General features: G+C 43.5%; 1 protein-coding gene across 6 annotated transcripts in view; it reads right to left on the bottom strand.

Moving 5' to 3' along the window:
- Positions 1-17,797, bottom strand: part of SEMA6B (semaphorin 6B) — a 683,939-nt gene that overhangs the window by 192,434 nt on the left and 473,708 nt on the right. For all 6 annotated transcript variants that reach the window (XM_069964532.1, XM_069964533.1, XM_069964531.1 and 3 more), the window contains one exon: positions 14,867-15,084. In XM_069964532.1, coding sequence (XP_069820633.1) covers positions 14,867-15,084 — 218 coding nt within the window. The remainder of the gene's footprint in view (positions 1-14,866; positions 15,085-17,797) is intronic.

Genomic DNA, 17,797 nt, shown 5'->3' with positions numbered 1-17,797 from the left:
CAGAGCTGAGGTTGTGGTTCCAACTCTAGAGTTTGTTGGACTTGAAGCAGAGTGTGTCAGCTGGGAAGCTGGTGGGTGTCTGGAAGCTGTGCCATCCCACCTTTCCACATTCTAGCGGGTAAACCCGCAACTGAAAAGGACCTGTGAGTTTGTGATGTCCACTTGGACTTTATATTCTGTTTTGCTGAAGTCAAGCCATTAGTGTTTTTAGTTCTGCTGTACCTTCTATGCTGGAAATAAAAGGACTGCTGTTTAGCTAAACTGCATATTGAGAAAGACTTTTATATTGCCATTTGAACTCATCCCCACACTACATTTAAGAAAGAATTTCCAAAAAGGAACTGACATCACTTGGAGATTTCCTTCTCATTTAGCCAATGATGTCTCATTTACTAAACTTTTAAGAACGTGGTGGTCAGACTTTTCTGCTACTAATGCACAACATACACAATCCCCCTTGTTTTTCTGGAAGACTGCTAAAGCCACGAGGCCACATAATTTCGTTTATGGCTGCCCAGAAACGTGAGGCAAGGAAAACATACCTATCTCTTACCCAAACTCTACTTCCTATACTCTCATTTTGTCTTCCCCTACTGATGATAATAAATCTAAATGGGTGGCAGCCAGACAAGCTTTTAAAATAGCTCAGGAAAAGCTTAACTCTCTATATAGAGACCAATATATGTCTAGCCTATTTAGATATGGAAATAAATCGAGGAAGATGTTAGCAAATCTCGCTAAAGGCCACAAATCTCTAATATCATTGCTCTTAAAGATAAAGTGGGTAATGTACACAATGATCCTAAAGTCATCTCCCGACTGCTAAAACAATATTAGCGTTCACTTTACTCAAAAGATGTACTTGATCTGGCTGCTGGTAAAACTTTCCTTGACTCATTGTCTCTACCTTGTCTTGACACATCTTCTCTTCTTGATCTAAATGCCCCAGTCACCTTGGAAAAACAATTTCTGCACTTAAAAATAACAAAGCTCCAGGTCCTGATGGTTATAGTGCAGAATTTTACAAATCTGTCTTCTGATATCGCTCCCTCTCTCCTTTCTACTCTCCAAACTATTCTAACTGAGCACCACATGTTACCTTCAGGGGACACGGCATATATAAAAGTTTTACATAAACAAGGTAAAGATCCGACATCCCTGAGTTCTTACCGTCCAATTTCGTTGATAAGTCTAGATCTAAAATTGTTGGTGAAAATTATGACTAATAGGTTAGCGGAGATTATGCCTTTGTTGATCGGAAATCATCAGGTCGGCTTTATAAAGGGACGCTCAGGTGTCACCAGTATACGAAAACCCTTCTGGCAGCTCAAGCAAGCGTACAATTTGGTGGTCGTTCCAGTCATTTTCCAGGCCTATTAGCTATTGATGCCGAGAAGGCCTTTGATAATATCAGTTGGGAATGGCTGGATATGACTAACCAAATTTGGAATTATTGGTCAATTCAGGAATTTTATCTCTACGATATATACATCTCCTAAGGTCAGGATCCATACTTCAGGCTTCCTCTCAGATAGTTTCTAGAGATGAGCGAACCGGGTTTGGGTTCAAGTCCATCCGAACCCGAACGTTCGGCATTTGATTAGCTGACGCTGCTGAACTTGGATAAAGCTCTAAGGTTGTCTGGAAAACATGGATACAGCCAATGACTATATCCCTTAGGGCTTTATCCAACTTCAGCAGCCACCGCTAATCAAATGACGAACGTTCGGGTTCGGATGGACTCGAGCATGCTCGAGGTTCGCTCATCTCTAGTAGTTTCCCTCTCCAGAAAGGCACAAGACAGGGATGCGCCCTGTCCCCTTTATAATTAAATTTGGCGATGGAACCTCTGGCTAGGCATTTTATTTTTTTCAGACATCTCAGGAATAAAGGTTGGCTCCCAGATCATTAAATTACGTGTTTTGCCGATGACACCTTAATATATTTAGAAGGGAGACTTCCAGTTCCAGCAGGAACAGGATGGCAGCACTGTGAAGGAGCTCCCACAGTAACTCGCCATAGACTCGGCTCCCAGTTGTTACCTGTTACCACGGTAAATAACAGAACACCTGACATACTCCTCTACCCATTAGGGACATGGAGAAACAACAGCAGCGCGCTGGAAAGCAACACAGAGCCCCCTCTTCCTCTATACCTCTCCCACAGAAGGAGAAAACAAAATCCAAGATGGCTGTGTCTCCTCACACAGCAGCGCAGCACATCACCTCAGGAGACACAAATATAAATCATTCACCTCCTGCTTCTTCTGAAATGGTCACAAATGACCCCAACACTGAATCTTTTATTCCTGGACTGTCTATATCCTGTAAATCACTTGCCATAGAAGTGGCCAAAATAATAATACCAGACATTACTGCTTCCTTGGAAGCCACTATAATGACCTCACTATCTGCTATACAGGGAGACATTTCTCATCATACCCATACCTCCCAACTTTTGCAAAGAGCAAAGAGGGACATGTGCGCCGCGGTCCCCATAGCCACGCCCCCATAGCAACCCTCCATAGCCACGCCCCCATAGCAACCCTCCATAGCCACTCCCCTACAGTCACGACATGCTGCTGACTGAATAGTGCCCTATACAGTATCCAATCCCCCCAAAAATGCCCTATATAGTATCCAATCCCCATTATAGTGCCCCACATAGTATCCAATCCCCCACATAGTGCCCCACATAGCAGCCAGTCCCCCATATAGTGCCCCACATAGTATCCAATCCCCCACATAGTATCCAATCCCCCACAGAGTGCCCCACATAGTATCCAATGCCCCCATATAGTGCCCCACATAGTAGCCAATGCCCCCATATAGTGCCCCACATAGTAGCCAATGCCCCCATATAGGGCCCACATAGTATGCAATCCCCATATAGTGCCCCACATAGTAGCCAATGCCCCAAATATGCCCCACATAGTAGCCAATGCCCCCCATAGTAGCCAATCCCCCATTATAGTGCCCCACATAGTAGCCAATGCCCCCATATATGCCCCACATAGTAGCCAATCCCCCATATATGCCCCACATAGTAGCCAATGCCCCCCATATAGTGCCCCACATAGTAGCCAATGCCCCCATATATGCCCCACATAGTAGCCAATGCCCCCATATAGTGCCCCACATAGTAGCCAATTCCCCCATATATGCCCCACATAGTAGCCAATGCCCCCCATATAGTGCCCCACATAATAGCCAATCCCCCATATAGTGCCCCACATAGTAGCCAATGCCCCCCATATAGTGCCCCACATAGTAGCCAATGCCCCCCATATAGTGCCCCACATAGTAGCCAATGCCCCCCATATAGCGCCCCACATAGTAGCCAATGCCCCCCATATAGCGCCCCACATAGTAGCCAATCCTACCATTTGTGTGGCCCCAGCGAAAAAAAAACAATAAACCAGTAACTCACCTGTCCGCCGGTCCCAGCAGCTCCTCTCCTGGCAGAGCGCGCATTCCCGTCATCCTCCGGGGCGGGCAGCGGGGTATACAGACACTGACTGTGCCGGAAGTAATTCATGACAGAGGCTGCAGGTTACTTCCGGTACAGTCAGTGTCTCTGTACTCCGCTGCCCGCCCCGGAGGATGACGGGAGTGTGCGCTCTGCCGGGAGAGGAGCTGCTGGGACCGGCGGACAGGTGAGTTACTGGTTTATTGTTTTTTTCGCTGGGGACACATTTAATGCGGGACACTGGGTGCTTTTCCGGGACCGTGGGACAGCACCCCGAAAACGGGACTGTCCCGCGGAATCCGGGACAGTTGGGAGGTATGATCATACCTCCCAAATACATGAATTAGAAGAGCGCCTAGGGTTAGTGGAGGATGAACTAGCCATGACCAGGGCCGCCATCAGAAATTTCAGGGCCCCATACAGCCGAAGTGTCTGGGCCCCCCCATTAACAAAAAAATATGGACGCATTTTTGACTGCAGGGATCAGGGATGTGGGGGCAGACAGGGTGCAGGGATGTGGGGGCAGACATGGTGCAGGGATGTGGGGGCAGACATGGTGCAGGGATGTGGGGGCAGACAGGGTGCAGGGATGTGGGGGCAGACAGGGTGCAGGGATGTGGGGGCAGAAAGGGTGCAGGGATGTGGGGGCAGACAGGGTGCAGGAATGTTTGGGCAGACAGGGTGCAGGAATGTTTGGGAAGACAGGGTGCAGGAATGTTTGGGGGGACAGGGTGCAGGAATGTTTGGGAAGACAGGGTGCAGGAATGTTTGGGCAGACAGGGTGCAGGAATGTTGTGCCAGACAGGGTGCAGGGATGTGGGGGCAGACAGAGTGCAGGGATGAGGGATGTTGGGGCTACCAGGGTGCAGGGATGTTGGGGCAGACAGGGTGCAGGGATGTTGGGGCTGACAGGGTGCAGGGATGAGGGATGTGGGGGCAGACAGAGTGCAGGGATGAGGGATGTTGGGGCTACCAGGGTGCAGGGATGAGGGATGTTGGGGCTACCAGGGTGCAGGGATGTTGGGGCAGACAGGGTGCAGGGATGTTGGGGCTGACAGGGTGCAGGGATGTTGGGGCTGACAGGGTGCAGGGATCCGGGATGTTGGGGCAGAAAGGGTGCAGGGATGTGGGGGCAGACAGGGTGCAGGGATCAGGGATGTTGGGTCTGACAGGGTGCAGGGATGTGGGGGCTGACAGGGTGCATGGATGTGAGGGCTGACAGGTTTCAGGGATGAGGGATGTGGAGGCTGACAGTATGCAGGGATGTTGGGTCTGACAGGGTGCAGGGATAAGGGATGTGTGTGTGCTTGAACCTTGGCCACCAGCAGAGATTAACCCTTGCTGCTGGCTGAGGTTCAGGCTGCCTTTTCCACCGTTAATGAGCTCCCTTAAGAATGAGCTCCCCTCCCCATAGCTCCTGACCTAAAGGAGAAGCAGGGGATGTGTGCACACATGTTTCTCTCTTTTGCTGCAGGGGACATCTTAGCAGCTGCAGGGGGCCCTCTTGGAGATGGGGCCCTAGGATATTGCCCCCCCAGGGATAAGGGGCGTGCCTCCCCCCCAGCACACATCAGCACATCAACCCCCCCAACACACATGCACACATCATCATCATCACCACACACACACACACACACTTACCCTAAGCTGGGAAGCTCCAGGACTCATGTACTCCATGTCTTCTGGTCCTCACACAGCGGCTCCGGACCCTCCCCCTACTCCTCTGACATCGCAGCACAATAGGAAGCTGCCAGAGAAGGTTGTGTGGGGTGGGAGAGGGGCCCGGGGGAGTGAGGAAGAGGAGGGTGCCCGGGGAGAGTGAAGAGGAGGCCCTGTGTCTTCCTGCCTGTGCGGTACAGCTGTCAGGAGTTTACATACAGGGAGGCTGGGCTGCCGGGCCCCCCTGGATGCTGGTTTGAGCCCAGGCCCCTGACAGCTGTACCGCCAATACTGCCCTGATGGCAGCCCTGGCCATGACTATATCTAAGCTACAAACAACTAGGAAACTTACTGCAACATTAAGGGACAAGACAGATGATCTAGAAAATAGATCAAGACGGAGTAACCTTCGCATAATAGGTCCTGCCTGAAAGCAAACCATTGTCACAATTATCCACCATCTGTACCTCAGAATTACCACAGACTCTAGGGTTACAAGGCTCTTGTCAAGTAGAAAGGGCACATCTTATAGGCCCTCTAGCAAACACTATTACCCCTTCCAAAAAGGCTACTACTAACAAACCGAGACAAGTAATAGTGAGATATCTTAATTATGCAGATAAAGCTGCTATGTTACAGGCGTTTAGGAAAATGAAAACTGAAGTTCTTTTAAGAGGTCACAAAATTCTGATATTCACTGACTATTCTGCTACAGTAGTCCAAAAACGAAAACCATATGCACCAATATGTACGGCTCTAGTACATCAACAAATTAGATTTTCACTCCTCTTCCCTGCTATTCTAAAGGTCTTCAAATCAGATGGATCTACCAGTGTATACCAGACCCCTGAAGCAGCTCCGTCTCTCCTAGAAATTTGAGAAACCCGACTTCTGCTAGTCCGTCTGTGGATAAGAACAAGAGACAACGTTTTGATCTACATCTCCTTCAGTAGATATGGAGTGATGAACTATACTGACTAACAAGAGTCATCATCTTACTCCAGACATTTATTTATATCTCCTATTCCTTTATATTCCAGCATTTTCTCCCTTTACTTATGTCCCGCCAGGTCCCGCTTCTGGATCCGGTCGGGTCATGGAGATATCAGCCGCAGCAGCCCGGCGCGCACGCGCTGAGAGATGAGTCCAACGCTCATAGAGAATGACGGAGTGCTAGACTCTCCTGTCATCCCGGCACGGGGGGTGACAAATTCCTTTTAAACACCTTAGAAGACTGGGAGCGGATGTAGCATTATTACAGGAATCTTATTTGTCCGAATCAGATTATGTTAGAATGAAAAGGTTTTGGGTAGGTGAAGTCTTTGGATCTCCTGCTCAAAATAGGAAGCGTGGTGTGGTAACTCTTATTCATAGAAATTTTGTCCACTCTATTGTTTCTCAAACTCAGAAGGGAGATTTCACCACATGGTTTTGGATACTCCATCTGGAAATATAAGCTTATATAATGTTTATGGCCCTAATAACAGACGAGCTCCATTTTTTCCAACACTTAGAATCGTCCCTTCTTCAAGATGGTGAATCCAAAATAATAGTAGGAGGTGACCTCAATACAGTTTTACACCCGCATGAAGATAGGAAACGTTCCACTCCTCTGACAAGGAGTTCTCCTCCTCCTGAATTATTTTTAACAAATTTGTTATCTAGTACTCATCTAGTGGATTCCTGGCGTCATCTTCATCCTGAAGAAAGAGAATATTCTTTTTTCTCACATTCTCAGATGGCTTGGTCCAGACTTGACTATATGTTAGTCTCACAGGGAGCCTTGAGCCTACTAGATGACTCATAAATGATATGGTTATATCTGACCATTCTCCTATTACTTTAACCCTTTGTGATTCTTACCCCAAAGGAACAGACATTATTTGGAGATTCCCAGCAGTTTTAGCTTCAGATGAAGTCTTCAAGAATCTTCTTAAAAAATGGTGGTCACAGTTTTGCGACACTAATTTGCAACATACCACAACTCCTATACTGTTCTGGGAAACTGCCAAAGCTGTACTAAGAGGCAATATAATCTCTTATCTCTCTGCACGTAAAAAAGAAGCGACCACCTCTTACAATACTCTTACTACTAAACTTCGTAATGCATAAACTACCTTCTTATCTTTACCTTTTAAACAAAATAAATCCCTTTGGTGTACAGCAAAAAAGGAATTTGAATTAGCTCAAGAAAAACTTAATTTATATAAGGATCACTATTTTTCTAGTCTTTATAAATATGGTAATAAAACAGGAAAATTATTAGCTAACTTAGCAAAGAGTAAACACCCTATTTTCCATATCAAAAATATGAAAGATTATAATGGTTTATTACATTCTGATCCAAAAACTATTTCTAATATTCTTCAAAAATGTTACAGATCCCTTTACTCTTCTGATCTTAGAGATCCTTCAGCGGGTCAACAGTTTCTCCAGTCTCTGAATCTTCCCAAATTGGATGAATCTTCTCTGGCATCATTAAATGCCCCCATCTCTCCTGAGGATATCTCTAAAACAATATCTTCTCTTCATAATAATAAAACACCAGGGCCAGATGGTTTTAGTGGAGAATTTTATAAAGTTCTAAATACTGATCTGGTTCCAACTCTCCAAAAAGTATATCAACATATAATAGATAATAAATGAATGTTACCTTCAGGGGAAATGGCCTATATTAGATTACTCCATAAGCAAGGAAAATACCCACAACTTCCATCCTCATATCGGCCTATTTCTCTTATAAATCAAGATTTAAAAATTCTTACAAAAATTATGGCTGACCTGCTTGCTTTATTTCTCCCTAAGTTGATTAGTAGCCACCAAGTTGGTTTTATAAAGGGCCGCTCAGCGATAACCCATATTAGGACAGTTCTAACCGTACAGGAAGCAGTACAACAAAGGGAAATCCAGACCATTCACCAGGAACTGCTTGCCTTAGATGCCGAAAAGGCATTTGATAATCTTAACTGGGAATGGATGGATATGACCCTCTCTCGTTATGGCATTACTGGACCTTTTAAAGATCTTATCCCTACTATATACAATAACCCAATAGTTTGCATTCATAACCCTGGATTCTTGTCTGACACTTTCCCAATCCTTAAAAGGAACCAGGCAAGGTTGCCCAATGTCCCCCCTTCTTTTTAATTTAGCATTAGAGCCCTTAATTAGATTTCTTCTCCTCACACCTGAATTTAAAGACATTCAAGTAGGCAATGAAGAAGTACATATAGCTTGCTTCGCTGATGACACCTTATTATTCCTAGAATGTCCCACATATCCCTGGTGTTTTAAAAATCTTGAAAAACTTTGACTCACTTTCCGGTTTTAAAATTAATATTACTAAAAGCCAATTGTTAACCTTAATACCACACTTGGCTCCCCATATTTACCCTGATGGTATGGGTATAGCAAAACAACACCTTTTATATTTAGGAATTAAAATTGGACATACCCCTTCTTCTCTCTACTCATTATATTATATCCCAATCTTCCAAAAAATAGAACAAGAACTTTATAGGTGGAAAAATATACCCCTTTCAATTTTAGGCCGTATTCATCTTATTAAGATGATGTCATTTGCTAAATTATTGTATCCCTTACAAATGATCCCCTTACTACTAAAACATAAGGATATTTCTCGACTCAAATAAGCCTTTACCAAATTCATTTGGAGGTCAAAACGACCAAGAATAGCATATGATACTCTCAGTCTCCCCAAACATAAAGGTGGTGCTCAATTACCTAATATCAGATTCTATCATTTGGCCTCCATTTTCAGACACATCAGAGACTGGATTAACAGTACTTCTCTTTCCTAATTATTCCTTGGAGTCTGCTCTTTCTTCTCCTTGGCCTTTGGCCTCACTTCTTCACTTCTCTATTTCAGAACTGCCCTTACATTTAAAACACAATGTTATTATCACTGATACCGTCGCCACATGCAAAGCTTTAACCCCTTAAGAACCGGGCCTGAAATGGCCTTAAGGACCGGAGCAAATTTTATGAATATGATCTGTGTCACTTTATTCATTAATAACTTCGGGATGCTTTTACCTATCCGGCTGATTCTGAGATTGTTTTCTCGTGACATATTGTACTTCACATTTCTTGTAAATTGGAGTCAATACTTATAACGAATCTTTATGAAAAAACCCAAAAGAACATGAAAAATTGTGAAAAAATGCATTTTTCCAACTTTAAAACTTTTCTGCTTATAGAGAAAATGGTTATACCACATAAATTATATATTAAATAGCATTAGCAACATGTCTACTTTATGTTGGTAGCTTTTATTAAACTATATTTAATTTGTTTAGACAATAGAAAGCGTAAAACATTAGCAGAAAATTTCCAAATTTTCAGTAAAATTTCAAAATCAGATATTTTTAGGGACCTGTTCAGGTTTAGGCTCGGTTCACACGTTGTTAGAGTGCGGCTGTATTTGCGGCTGTAATTGTGCGGCGGTATTTTTGGTGGTTCGTGTGTATGCTTGGAAGTATAGGATATGCGGCTGCACAGTGCACACCATCTCTGAATCTACGGCCCTATCGTAAACGGACCCGTAAAAAATGAACAAGACCATTGTTTGCGGCTGAACATGCGGCCGAGGATTGACAGGCGGTCCGTACGGAGTACTTCAAAAATAGCCGGCAATGATGCCGAATGCCGATGCCTCTAATAGTTAATATATTAAATTAATAAAACACATTTTCTTTGTAATCAAGACACTTTCGTTGATCAATAATTTATTTCTAACGAATCCATCATTTTGCAATTAAATATACTGTTAAAAAAAATAGATATATAAATAAATGTATATTTATCTATATATTTATTTTTTGACAGTATATTGAATTGCACAATGATGGATTCGTTAGAATTAAATTATTGACCAACGAAACTGAATTTATTTCCAAGAAAATGTGTTTTATTCATTAAATATTAATTAGTACAGGAAGCTCTATAAGCCGTTAATTCATATGCCGGCAATAGAGCATTCTGTACTAATCATCACTTTACTTTAATGAAAACATCAAATGTTTCTTCTAATTATGTTATGACAATAGCATTATTAGAAGAAACATTTAGAATTATATGTGCGCTCAGCTGATTGGCTGTTCGGCTGAGTGCACATATAATGAGCCGGTCCGCAGTACAGTGACTTCATTGTGCTGCGGACCAGCGAAGAGGACACATCGGGGTGAGTATAGAGCTCTCCCCACCCCCTCCCCGGCACTGCACCCCTCCCAGCAAGGAAGGGGGGTCACTTAACCCCTTCCTTGCTGGGATGGGTGCAGTCTGACATCAGTCTGGCCCCCAAGGGGTTAAGGGGGATGCAATACATCCTCCCTTAACCCCTTGGGGGCCAGACTGTAAGCAGCGATCTGTAAAGATGCTGCATACTGTAAGGTGCACAACACCGCTCACAATGATGGGTGTTGTGCTCCTGTTTGTGTGTTTTTTGTGTGTTTCTCCCTTTTTGTTTTTCAGATATCGGTATCCTGGGGATTACGTCGGATTCCATGGACTACGTCGATGACCAGCGGTTGTTCTTTGAATTTTTTTTAATAAACTGGTCAATGAGGGGTGTGGGGGTGTTTTTATTTGAATAAAAAAATTTGTAAACTTGTGTCTTGTCTTTATTTCTTTACTTTATAGACTTAGTAGTGGAAGCCGTCTAATAGACGGAATCCATTACTAAGTTGGGGCCTAGTGTTAGCCGGTATAAAATGGCTAACACTAACCCCCTATTATTACCCCAGTACCCAATGCCACCAGGGGTACTGGGAAGAGCCGGGTGCCAGTGGTCCCGGAGCGTCAATATTGGCGCTCCTGGACCGGGCGGCAGCAGGCTGGTAAGATTTAGGCTGGGGAAGGCCTAAAACAATGGCTCTTCCCACCCTGGTGTTACCAGGCTGCTGTCGTTTGGTTTTTAACCCGGCTGGTTATAAAAATAGGGGGGACCCTATGCGTTTTTTTTAAATTATTTATTTAAAAAAAAAAATGCATAGGGTCCCCCCTATTTTTATAACCAGCCGGGTTAAAAACCAAACGACAGCAGCCTGGTAACACCAGGGTGGGAAGAGCCATTGTTTTAGGTCCTCCCCAGCCTAAATCTTACCAGCCTGCTGCCGCCCGGTCCAGGAGAGCCAATTTTGACGCTCCGGGACCACTGGCACCCGGCTCTTCCCAGTACCCCTGGTGGCATTGGGTACTGGGGTAATAATAGGGGGTTAGTGTTAGCCACTAGGCCCCAACTTAGTAATGGATTCCGTCTATTAGACGGCTTCCACTATTAAGTCTATAAAGTAAAGAAATAAAGACAAGACACAAGTTTACAAATTTTTTTATTCAAATAAAAACACCCCCACACCCCTCATTGACCATTTTATTAAAAAAAATTCAAAGAACAACCGCTGGTCATCGACGTAGTCCATGGAATCCGACGTAATCCCCAGGATACCGATATCTGAAAAACAAAAAGGGAGAAACACACAAAAAACACACAAACAGGAGCACAACACCCATCATTGTGAGCGGTGTTGTGCACCTTACAGTATGCAGCATCTTTACAGATCGCTGCTTACAGTCTGGCCCCCAAGGGGTTAAGGGAGGATGTATTGCATCCCCCTTAACCCCTTGGGGGCCAGACTGATGTCAGACTGCACCCATCCCAGCAAGGAAGGGGTTAAGTGACTCCCCTTCCTTGCTGGGAGGGGTGCAGTGCCGGGGGTGGGGAGAGCTCTATACTCACCCCGATGTGTCCTCTTCGCTGGTCCGCAGCACAATGAAGTCACTGTACTGCGGACCGGCTCATTATATGTGCACTCAGCCGAACAGCCAATCAGCTGAGCGCACATATAATTCTAAATGTTTCTTCTAATAATGCTATTGTGATAACATAATTAGAAGAAACATTTGATGTTTTAATTAAAGTTAAGTGATGATTAGTACAGAATGCTCTATTGCCGGCATATGAATTAACGGCTTATAGAGCTTCCTGTACTAATTAATATTTAATTAAGAAAACACATTTTCGTTTAAATAAATACAGTTTCTTTGTTCAATAATTTAATTCTAACGAATCCATCATTGTGCAATTAAATATACTGTCAAAAAATAAATATATATATAAATATACATTTATTTATATATATATTTATTTTAACAGTATATTTAATTGCAAAATGATGGAATCGTTTACATTTAATTATTGAACAATAAAAGGGACTTTATTACAAAGAAAATGTGTTTTATTAATTCAATATATTAACCATGAGAGACATCGGCTATAGTGCAGAGGATCGCAAACCCCGGTAATAGCGATTCATGTAAACTGTGTTCCCTGCTTTCCCAGATGCATCCAGAGGTGTTTGCATCACTTTCTTAACATTTTATTTGTTATTTTTAGTTGAACCAGATTTCCAAGTAAATGACCGTATGTTTTGAGCCGCATGTCTATTTTTTTCCCACGGCAGTAGTTTCACCCGCACATTTACAGCCGCATAAAAAATACAGCCGCACAGTTACAGCTTGTAAACCCAGCCAAAGGATGCATGAATGCATGTACAGTATATGATATATGTGCAGTAAGTGTATGCATGTAAAGTAATTGCATATGATGTATGTATATATTATAGTGTATGCATGTTCAGTATGGGTGTATATGATGTACAGTATGTGCAGTGTGTATAGGGTGTGTGTGTATGTATATGGGGTGAATATGATGTATGTGCAGTGTGTATGTATATGGGGTGAATATGATGTATGTGCAGTGTGTATAGGGTGTGTGTGTGTGTATGTATATGGGGTGAATATGATGTACAGTATGTGCAGTGTGTATAGGGGTGTGTGTGTGTGTATAGGGGGGGGAATATGATGTATGTGCAGTGTGTAATTATGTATATGGGGTGAATATGATGTATGTGCAGTGTGTATAGGGTGTGTGTGTATGTATATGGGGTGTATATATTGTATACACGGGGGGACTACCAGCAGGGAATATTAAACCACCTGGGAGGGAGGCCAAATGGGGTAGTGTGTGTGAGTGTGTGTGTGTGTTAGGGATGTACGATGCACCGAAATATTGATACTACTATCGATATTTCGGGCAAAAAAACCATTTGATACCAGGATGCTGATACCAGCATACCTCCTTGTGCACTACAACTCCCAGCATACCTTCTTTTGCACTACAACTCCCAGCATACCTCCTTGTGCACAACAACTCCCAGCATACCTCCTTGTGCACAACAACTCCCAGCATACCTCCTTGTGCACAAGGAGGTATGCTGGGAGTTGTAGTGCAAAAGAAGGTATGTTGGGAGTTGTAGCGCAGTCATTGGGGTTACTAACTTCTGCACTAGGCTCCTTCGCTAACCTTCGGGCCCGTGCCCCCGATGTTTTAGGACCCTAGCAACGCCCCTGGCTCTGACCATATGAGAAGCAGATCAGCAGAAACTCATTGGGTTTTATAGGAAAATGTGCATTTTGGGAGCTTACAATGGTATAAAACCCCATCAGGTGTAAGCTATTGTGAATTTTTGTATTATGTTACAAGGTGGAAAGCAGATGACTTCATCCATGTGATTGTGTTTTTTTTTTTTTAGTAAAATAAAAGTCCTTTGAGTTATTTTCCTCTGATCAAGATCTGGTGATCTTTTTGAAAACCACATGCCTAACATGGATTCTTTATGATACAGTAACACCCTTTCACCTACGGCACCCCTCTCCAGATTTAATTTACCTAAGCCATGCCAGGTACTCCTCCCCTCCTTCAGGGCATAGGCAGTCCTGCAGGAGTGGGCTGCCCAGCTTCTTTTCTCTGGGCAGTGGGCGGTCCTCGCAACTCCTTGCTTTTTTTAAAGCTACTTCAACTCTGCCGCCTGTTCTTTTACTAAATATCATTTTAAGAGGGTGCACAACTGGTGCAGTAAAAGGTGCTATTTGGAAGGGCGTCAGCCCAACAATCATCAAGAAAAAGAAGGGTTAGAGATCTTTCTCAATATCGCAGGAGAGGATATGGCTATGAGCGAACACAGCCATATTCTCCCTTGTGACGTTAAGAAACACCCCAAGTGTCTACTGTTCACACATTGCCTTTTCTGCACGCTGTAAATCAATTGAACCCACTTTGCATTTATACTAAACCATGGAGCTGACTCAAGTGAGCGCTTGACCCCCCTGCGCCTGTGTCATCCAGGATCGGTAATTAACGTCGCTGCAGCATCAGGCATAGGCTGCAGCGACATTAATTAACAGTGGAGCGGTGGGAGGAAGTTACGGGAAAAAAAAAACCCTGAACACAAGAACAACGGCCCACGATGTGAGGTTAGTTGGGGAAAAGGTCAGGAACAACACAAGAAAATATTACTTTACTGAAAAAGTAGTAGACACTTGGAACAAATTTGCCGCAGATGTGGTAGGTAAGCCCACAAGAACTAAATTTAAACATGCCTAGGACAAACATATGTCTATCCTAAGATAATAAGAAAATAATTACTAAAAGTGCAGAGTAGATTGACCATGTGGTCTTTTTCTGCTAATAATCTGTGTTTCTATGATCTGTGAATGGTTGCTATGAACAAATTGTTCAGTGTTTGTCTAAGACTTGAAATTCTGGGCCACTGTTTTATAGTTTCTGCCATGACAATCCCTTAGTGTTACAACTGTCTGTGTACTAACATACAGTACTTAAAAATACATCTATGTCTATAATGTTTCATAGGAAGGTTACCTATTTGCTGGGGTAGAGAAGAGAGCAAGAACAACTGGCTTTCCATTCAACATCAGAATTTCACTGGATGATTGTATTACATTGAAGTAAAAATGAGAGTCTCCAGGGATGGAACAGTTGAGGCGAGCTTTCAGGAAGGAAGTGAACTGTTTTTCCAGAACACGTTGAGATCCCCCCACGTCATTCTTGCACACACGAGCAACACGTGAAACAGTCACCTAGAATGTTTCGAAATAAATTTTTATTGATTGAGCAGAAAGGCACAGAGAAAAAGGTAGAAGCAATTAAACAGTATGATACACCAGAAACCTGAGCAGTGTTTTCCTAAGGGGTTGGTAATTTTAATAAATAGGTCTATTGTTAGAAGAAATAAATATATAGGGTAGGTCTGCTTCGTGTCACCACTCCAGCTCATGGATAGCACAAGACCTAAGAATGTGTCATGCAGTACCTAGTACCAAAACATAAGTAGCAGAACCATTCAAACCTGTTGTGAGGTGGGGCATCTATAGGTCAGACTTGTTTTTACAGTATATCCTATATCAGATCTGGGGTATTTGAAGATGATCCTTAAACAATTCCTGAACAATTTTGCAGCATGGCAGGGTATATTACATAGTTGCAAACATTTTAATAAAAATTCAAGGGACACCTAGGCTTTGGGTACTAGGGGTGTGGATTATTGTGAATCCAGTGGCGTAGCTACCACGGTCACAGCAGTTGCCGCTGCGACCGGGCCGCTACCAAGGGGGGCATTACAATGGGGGCGATGTCTAAAGGGATTATAAAGGGGGTTGCAATGGGGGCCATCTATAAGGGGATTATAAATGGGGTTACAATGGGGGGCATATATAAGGGGATTATAAAGGGGGATTACAATGGGGGCCATCAAAAGGGGGATAACATGGGGGGCATCTATAAGGGGGATAACATGGGGGCCATCTATAAGGGAGACTACATGGGGAGTGTATGCAATAGGGCATGTACTATAGTGGACCACACAGAGGGGGGCATATACTATAAGGGGGTCACATAGAGTCAGCCTACCCACTAAATGAGGGTGTAAAGGGGCCAATACAGATGAGCATTGTGTAGAGAGATGAGGATGGTGACAAAGTGAGGAGCCTAACATGTCTGGCAGATTCTGTGGATTCGTAGTTTGGAGAAGTTCTCATAATGGCCCAGGACAGATGGAGAAGAAGATGAAAAGGGAATAACTCCGATCAGAGAAGACGTCCCCTGTGAGTCACCTGATGTAACTGCACTGTAATGTATATGGTGTACAGAACCTGAGTAGGGCTGGGTCAGCCTCTATATGACTGTATGAGTTGATAGTGATCTGTGTACAGTGGATGTTATTTAGTAGCAGCCGCGGTGTTAGTCATTATGTGTTGGTGTTAGTCAGTAGCAGCGGTGGTATTAGTCAGTAGCAGCGGTGGTGTTAGTCAGTATGTGGCAGTGTTAGTATATGGCAGTGTTATTTGTTACTTGTTATCTGGTACTGTGTTTCATTGGATTTAGTATACAGGATCTGGTCAGTAACAATATGGTGGTTGTGGTGTGGGGTAATATTTCCTTCCTCTATACTGGTATTATTGGTAATATTGGTCTCAGTATGCAGGATTTAGTTAGTAACAGTATGGCGGTAATATGTACGGTGATAATATTTCCCATATACTGGTATTATTGGTAATATCAGTCTTGAGATTTATAATGGGGTGGGGTGTCGTCTTTTGTGGGGGTGTTTTGTGGGGGTGTGGCTTGTCATCTGCATTTCCTTTTTTTTTTAATGAATTCTCCTTATATAGTTTTCATAATATGGACCTTACAGTTAAGACAATTCACATCAGTACAATATGCTGGAAAGCTGGGTGACCTCTATCATACAGACTACAAGATGCTGGGAAAGCTGGGTAACCACATCACACTGAGTGCAAGATGCTGGAAAAAGCTAGGTGACCCATTATACTCACTACAAGATGCTGGAAAAGCTGGTTGACCTCCATCATACTGAGTATAAGATGCTGGAAAACTGGGTGACCCCATTATACTGAGTATATGATGCTGGAAAGCTAGGGGACCTCCATCATACTGAGTACAAGATGATAGGAAAGCTGGGTGACCTCCATCATACTGACTATAAGATGCTGGAAAACTGGATGACCCCATTATACTAAGTATAAGATGCTGGAAAGCTGGGGGACCTCCATCATAGTGAGTACAGGATGCTCGGAAATCTGGGTGACCTTCATCATACTGAGTATAAGATGTTGGGAAAGCTGGGTGACCACCATCATTCTGTGTACAAGAAGCTGGGAATGCTAGGTGATCCCCATCATACTGATTACAAGATACAGGGAAAGCTTGGTGAACCCTATCATACTCAATACAATATACTGGGAAAGCTGAGTGACCACCAGCACACTGACTACAAGATGCAAGGAAAGCTGGGTGACCTTCATCATACTAAGTGCAAGATGCAGATGGTGACCTCCATCATATTGAGTAAAGTATGTTGCACCAGGGTCAGTGTTGCACATGTTGCATTGTTGCAATGTACACCACTTAATGGCAATGATCAAAAGCATTATATGCCCTGGTATCAGTGCAGTTTTAAAAGGTTAGTGTCCCTTTTTTTTTTTTTTTTTTGTTAAAAAAAAAATGTAATTATAACAAATAAATGGTTTAGCTTTTATTTTTATTTGCCTGTGTCATCAGTCACAGAGGGCTGCCATGTTGAACAGCATCTGTGTATGGTGTCAATTCACAACACTTAAACAAATGCTGTACGGCCCACACACAGCACTGAAGTTTCATAAGCTGTGTGCGTGTGCTACACATGTCCAAAGACATGTGCAGTACACAACTGTGGGAGGTTGGGGGCGCCATTTTTGAGAAGTCAGTAACTTTCCTGTAAAAGGTTAGAAATGC

This window comes from Dendropsophus ebraccatus, chromosome 3, assembly GCF_027789765.1.
Source record: "Dendropsophus ebraccatus isolate aDenEbr1 chromosome 3, aDenEbr1.pat, whole genome shotgun sequence".
Classification (NCBI taxonomy): domain Eukaryota; kingdom Metazoa; phylum Chordata; class Amphibia; order Anura; family Hylidae; genus Dendropsophus; species Dendropsophus ebraccatus.
The sequence above is the reverse complement of the archived record's forward strand: the minus strand, read 5'-3'. Positions and strand labels throughout refer to the sequence as shown.